Below are 7,389 nucleotides of genomic sequence, written 5' to 3'. Positions count from 1 at the left end.
GGAGGAGGAGGGGGAGCAGGAGCAAGCGGGGTTGGTGCTGGTGCTACAGGGGAAACAAGAGGAGGAGCCATGGGCCAGACCTGCCTGGAACCCCAGAGGAGCCGTACCCTGAAGAGGCCACCTCCCATGGAGCCCACCCCCATGGAAGTGCCATCACCCAGGGAGGTGCAGCAGTGGCAGCCAGGAACTGCCTCCACCCTCCCCCACAGGGATGTTCGGGAGAGGGGAGAGGCCCGGGGTGAGGTCCGGGCGGAGGTCTCCTCCTCAGGAGACCTTGCCCAAGCACAGGCTGCCAAGCTCAGCACTTCCCAGGAGTCACTGCTGGACTCCAGAGGACACCTGAAACAGAGCAACAACCCCTATGCCAAGTCTTACACTCTGGTATAACACTGGGACACACAGCAGACTACTGCAGACACTCGAGGAGGAAGGACAGGAGACAGACAACAGGCACAGGATGGACAGTTTTCCACAACAGAAATTGTTGTATATAGAGCCGTTTCTGACATGCGTCTGAAGTGGATGCTTTTCTTTGAGTCTGTCTTTCTTTCTTTCACTCTTTTCTTTCTTTCCTCTCTCGCTCTTCTCTGTTGCTTTCACACTTTTCATTCTCTCACACCTTGCTCCTCTTCTGATGAATTTTCTCTCACAGTTTTTATTTTCTACTTGAGTATTCTTTTATTCTAAAGTGACAACATATGAGGATTGCCAAAATGATTTATTTAAAATTTGAGAAAGAGAAAAAATACTATTGAATTTATATCAAGGACAATTATAGTCATTATTATTATTACTATTATTATTATATAAAAACAGAAAATGTCTAAAAAAAGAAGACGGGAAAGGGAGGAGGACTCTGGAGCACTCTGCAGGAGAACATTGCTTTCTTAATTTATTTTTATTTTATTGTTGCAGTGTGATGAAATCTGTGATTGGGTAACTGACGGGTTTTTAGCACTACGAAGAGCCAATAGAGGAGAAGAAGAGTGACGCTGGACACGACCGCCAATGCTGACCAATCGTAACGTTTTTCAACCTTTCTGACGACTGCATGGCGACTGATCAAATGACAATTAATAGGAATGGCTGGAAATCCAAAAAAAAAAAAAAAAAGAGAATTTTTGTCACACTATGAAATTATACAATGTGAATATATATAAAGAGATCACTTTTATTTGTGGATATTATGGGGAAAATGATTTGGTTAATAAAGTCCTTAGTCATGTTTGCACACATCTGACTTTGATTCATATTGTTTGAGCCCAACATCTGTCAATGTTTCTCTCTTCCTGTCTTTTGCGCTCACTTTCTATAACTCTTCCACTTTGCACTGAGACCTGTTTTTTACATTAAAAAACACAGTTGTTCTTGTTGGTAAAATTTAAAATACTCAAACCTAAGCCTGATAATTAGCTGTTTAATTTGCCTACAGGAATCATGCGGAAAACTGGCATGTGTTTAATATCAAATTAACTTTGGTGAAGTACATAATTTGATGTGATGTAATTCAGTGGTTCCCAATGTTTTTGGCTTGTTTTCCCTGAAAACGAAGCAATATCTATACAGGTTTAATTTGGTGTTTATACGAGTAATACCTTAAAAATTCATAGCTGTTATTTGCTTCAGTCACTGAACTCAACCTGCCAGCCTACCAAAGGGTAGCCTCTAACTGGGACTCACCTTTAAATTGAAGTTTTACAATATTTCCCCTCTCAGATTGTTAAGTTGGAAAAATAGTTTTTAGAGGCCTCAAGGGGTATCGAGTGTCCAGTATTTCACAAGAAAATACCATAGAAAAGTCTGAAAATATAAACACCATATTTGCGGGGGGGTTTTCTTTGTTTTGGGATGTACATGATTAATTTTAAGTATTAGACATTTGTGTAAAACTCACTGCTTTCACCAACTCACTTCACTCTTTCTGTGTAAGTATAACACAACCTTCTCTACACTGTTTGAGGAATAACTAAATTAAAGTCAAGTGAATACATTTTCACGTTAGTGCCAGAATGGTTCCTAGTGTGACCTGTCAAACACTGGTGACCTGGTAATTTGAGATCTAATTAGACGACAAATCTCTAGAGGAGGCTAAGAAAATAATGCTGGCGATGACATGAGGGTTGAAGAGCTTGAAGGACTAAACGTCAGGATTTATCTGCCTCTTCTACATTGATTTTCATATTTTAAAAATCTTAATGGGACAACAATAGTTTTCATTTACAGAAAGTAGACTTGGTCTTAAAACCTGTTGAAATAAATGTGTCATGGATTCAGCAAAAAGCTTTTATGATGACTCGTTTGAAGGGATTGTTTTGAAGACTTGATGATCGACAGTAGGTAGAGGAAATATTTTCATATCAACGTACTACACAAACTGAGCTCAAGCATGCAAACATATAATAATAATAAGAAAAAGAAGAATACAAACTTTTGGAAGTGGAAGATTTGTGGGAGAAGATTTCTCCAACTCACACACCAGCAATGAAGAACAACTTTGGAATGGCACAAACATGAACTAACACCTTTAAAAGCAGGCTTGCATTGATGCAGCTGTGTCTTGGTTTTGATCAACAGATGGCGCTGTGCAGTCACTGAATTGAGTCCATTTGCTGCTCACAAAGAGTGAGCTTGTGGAGTTTGAGCAGGCGGAAAGGGATGGTTCAGCACCAAAACTATTCGTGACAACCTGGAGAGAGACATCAAGGGCAACCCAGCGGTCTGTTCCAGTGAGTGTCTGCCATTTGCAGGAGCACACTACCCTGAACACGGTGAATTATTCATGCCAGCGCTGACACTGGAACCTAGATCAGGTTTAAACTGTCACACTGATCCTTACAGCACCCAAGAATGTGGATGAGACAGCAGAGACAGGGAAAAGATTGCATGGACACAGTTACATATGCATATAAGTACACACGCACTATAGCAATCTTTAGGGAAATCAATGCCACTGATGTAGAATTAACTATTTCTGTTGCTAAGAACAAAATAAAAAACATTATCTGGTGTCTTATCTTGTTCACTGTGGTGTGTGTCAGGAAGCAAATGCCATGCAACAAAAATAATCTGCAGCATATTTGAATACTCCACCAGCTCATCCACCAGGAAATCTTCTCGCAGTTACTACAAATGATTCTAAGAAAATGGTCCCACTAAATTTACTGTGGGTGAAACACAATAATTGCAGGGTGTTTTTAAATCTGTGCGCTCCACTAACTGGTGTGTGGTAGTATAATGAAGATAGATGGCCCACCTGCACACCGAGAAGACTTTATGACTGTGCAGTTGCCCTCATACATTAGGAAGAAGAAGGATTGAGTGTTATTGTGTGACTCGTCTCCTGGCTTTAGGCCATTATCACACCTCCCACAGCGCTCAGCAGCCCGAGAGTGAATCTCTGAGATAGAATAATGGGAAGAGGAAGTTTCAAATCTAATAAGATTGTAAAGTAGTCCCCAACCTTTTTTGTCTGATGAAATTTGTTCATTTGAAGTGATTTCAAGGTGAATGCTATAAGATTATTTGATTATATTTAAAAGCGAGTATTTCATGGATGGATCTACCATTTTGCTTTTAGCTACATAAACTGTTTATCCATTGAGCTAACCAGTATTACTGTTAACTTTGAACTCAACTCTTCTTAGCTTATCTGATAGTTATTTCAACCATTTATGCATTAGTTCAACTGTTTATCCATTTAGCTTATCCATTACTTTTACCTAACTTTTTTAAAACTTTTTCAATCCATTCCCTTTGGGTGATTTAACCTGTTATTTATCCACTTTTCCTTTATTCAGTACATTTAAATAACTAGTGTTATTTCAACTAATTATCCTTCAGGTAACAAATAGGCATACTTTTATCTGTTCTTTTGTCAATTACTTTTAGTTGTCTATTAAGCTTTTGTCAAAGACTTTAAGCTAATTATTAATTACCTTTGGCTATCTATTTAAACCATCACATTTTTACTCACTATCAATTGTAGCACCTAGGTTTTGGTGCTGATTCAATACGTGGATCAAATAATAATTTCCATTTTTTCTATTTTGTTGAGCTACAATCTTTCCTTGTACCCTGTCAAATGTAGAAGTGCCCCTGGGAATCACTGAGATAGTATTATGGATATGGAAGAAGTGCTTGTCTGCTATAGCGTTGGTTTTTTTATTAGGATTTTTCTTGTAATTGTCTACTGAGGGTACCACAACATGACGTGCAATGTCAGTGAGCAGAAGTAGGTTAGGAATAGACCAGTGCCCTCCCAACTGGGTTTGATAATGAGGTGCCTGAAGAGTTGGCAGGAGACAGGGGGTTAATTTAGAGAGCATGAAACGGAAGGACATTCCCCCAGTGTTCACACAACTCTCCCCAAATCAGTCACACCCTCACTTCTCTCTGTGGCCTCACAAGAACGTGCTCACTATGTTTATCTGTCTTCCATACCCATTATTTTTCTTCTCTACTCTGTTTTGACTCCTTCTCTCTGTCTCAGATTGCTCTATTGATCCAGCATCGTCCGTCCTTGTCCTCAGTAAAGAACTTGAAGAGCACAGGATGTTTCTGACAAGAAAATTGTTTCCCATGGGTTTATTTTTTCATATAGGGCCATGAATGTGTGTATAGAGCAAACGGACTCACAGCAGCTAACAAGTTACTACACCACCACACCTATGTCTTTTCCCCTTTAAGTGTCTTGACTCTTGGCTGATGCATATTCTGCAGAATGTACAAAAAATAGGCTATAGATAGGTAAAAAACTGACATTTAATTGTCATTACATAGCTTTTATATGAGATTGATGGTCTTTTAAACATTTATGTTTTTATCAAAGCCTCCCTACCAGCGCATTCAAGATAAATAAGTAACTAATTTATTTTTGTCTGTTGCATTTATTAGTTAACACATTAACAACTTGATTATTTTGAATATTTTATGCCATTAAAAAAAAAATTGTGCATTCTGTAGATTCAGTATTCCAAAGGAAACTTTTCATTATTGAACTGAAGTAATTAAAATGTAATTACACATTACAGATTACATGTGTTTGGACAATATGGATGTCTGAAGGACAAATGCGCATCGACTGACAGGCACATCTTCTTCTGTATGTGTCTCCTGTTAATGAACACAATAAAATGATGGAAAGTCTTATTAAGAGAGGTCGATGTATAAAGGGGCCATTAATTATACTTCTTATTGGTCATAGCTAATTGGACACTGACCAGGAGTCTGTTCAATCCATTGTGCCACAGAAGGATAACATATTGTAGCATGTTAGATTTAGCTTTTGATCTTTAATAAAGCTGTGTGTGTGTTTGCAGGGCACCAGTACAGCCAGCGTCCAGGGGTTTCAATCTCACTTGAGCCACTGTATTTGCTCCTGCTTCCACCAACTGCCTCACTGTATGTTGTGCTCACATAACTTATCTGTTTTCAGCTTAAATTGTCAACAGAGAGTAATCTGTAAGTCCTACTGTAACACTGGCAAACTAAATGAGAGTATACTTTTCAGAGTATTGCATCATATTTCATCATTCAACAATGATGGATTGCAAGAGAGACATGTTGTCTGCACAGTAATCTGCCTGTGCACTCACTGTGTCTCACTCATTGGCGTAAATACATCAACAGTGCACCTGGGCCCACAATCTGTCAGGGGCCCATGTCGGAGATCGATTTCTTGCCTTGGGCCCTCTCACACATTGACCATTTCACTCAGTCTTCAAAGCAACCATTCAACAATAAGACTAAAATTATTTGTAAAGGCCGCTACCCTGGCACTGAACAGTGTGCAGGATGATGCCTTCACCAGGATGCACAGTGCTTCACGTACCACTAGAGCAGGGATTTATCCCAGAGTTTCCCTGACCAACTCCTTGCATTCAGAGCTCGCTTTAAGTCTTAAATAACAAAACCAACTGTGGGGGATCTTGCCAATATGTTCTTTGTGGAACACAGCTCAGCGGCTCGTTCTCCAAGTTCAAGCTGAGGTCTTGGAGACTTATTTGGACTTGAGTAGTGTTGTTAATGACTTTACTGAGCACAAGGCCCACAGGATGAACTTCCAGTGGGTGAGTGAAAGTTTCTCTTTGTTATGCAGTGGGAGCAGACGTTCAAAGTTGCTGAGATCATTGCTCATTAAAATATGCGCTTTGCAGTGGCGGAATCAGGCTGTCTGAAGGGCAGGGGAGTAAAAGATAAAAAGAGCACCAGCTGCATTTATTGCATCAAATTTTCTCCAGATCAGGGATTTAAATCTATCGCAGTGTTATTGTTACCCCTCATATATTTTTTACCTACTGTGGTCTGTAACTGTGACTATATTTGGCCGTTTTGCCATTGATTATGAATTATGAATTCTATAAATGTAAGTGATCATGTGATCAAGCACCGTCATCCATTAATTCACACTGTGTAGGCCTATAATGTGTTGCTGTACTTGATTGCTATTTGTTCTATGCGTATCGACATACTGTGTAAGCTACCTTTGTGTTCATTTGGCTGGCAGAAGCTATGTTGGATGATAGTTGGAGAAATCAGGCTGTTGAGGTTTAAGTCCAGGTCAGGCTGTTAAATTAGCGTTATATTTAGGTATAGATATATTTCTCAAAACCTAAAACTTACTTATCAATGGGATGGTTTCTTGGTAATTTATCTAGACAGGTGAAACTGTTCTGACATTTTGAGTCCTGCTCTGACCGTGTACGTTATTTTCTGACCTATGATAGGGACATTATTTATATTATAAAATATAATCTGACTTTCGGGTTAATCCAGAAATATCCTCAAAGTGCAGTGCTCCTTCAAATAAATGTTAATATATTCTGTAATATTATAATGTCCCCACAAAAGAATGTATTCAACTTTATACAAGATTTTTAAAGAATATACAGTACCCACCGAAGGACCTAGTTTTGCATCCAGGCTATTATTTAACAGTATTTTGAGCAATGTATTCCTTAGTGAGTTTGGTCCACAGTGACTCAATAACATCATGCAGTTCCTGACGTTTTTTAGCCCAAGGTGCTCTGTTGTGTTATGATCTGTGCAGGCCATTGGGGTAAACAGCTGTCTCTGAAGTATCCACCTGTAGGTTGGAGTCATAAAGATGCACCAACTCATCAACAATACTGAAACATGTAAACATAACACAGGGTGGATCCATGGAATCAGGCTATTTATGACAATGTGTGACCGATATAACAACAGAATCTGAGATGTTTTCTTCAGTCGTGTGGTTTTGGGATCGACTGCCCACTGCTTCATTGTTGTCTTTTTGACAGCTGACAGAACTAGAAGCTAACCTGCTGCTTTAACCCATCTGCTTAAAGGCCTCCGCACACCAACCCAATTATCGGCCGTCGGACATCGTCGGACAGTCAGGCGAGGTCG

The 7,389-nt window shown here is 39.5% G+C and overlaps 1 protein-coding gene across 1 annotated transcript in view; it reads left to right on the top strand.

The window, feature by feature from the left end:
- dscamb (Down syndrome cell adhesion molecule b) overlaps positions 1 to 1,210 on the top strand; it is a 91,076-nt gene extending 89,866 nt beyond the window's left edge. The window contains exon 33 of the mRNA XM_035679392.1: positions 27 to 1,210. Within this exon, the coding sequence (XP_035535285.1) occupies positions 27 to 387 (361 nt within the window). The 3' untranslated portion in view covers positions 388 to 1,210. The remainder of the gene's footprint in view (positions 1 to 26) is intronic.
- Positions 1,211 to 7,389: the final 6,179 nt, after the last annotated feature.

This window comes from Morone saxatilis, unplaced genomic scaffold (assembly GCF_004916995.1).
Source record: "Morone saxatilis isolate NCDOM2014 unplaced genomic scaffold, NCSU_SB_2.0 Contig8, whole genome shotgun sequence".
In the NCBI taxonomy this organism is placed as follows: Eukaryota; Metazoa; Chordata; class Actinopteri; family Moronidae; genus Morone; species Morone saxatilis.
This window is presented reverse-complemented; position numbering and strand designations above follow the sequence as displayed.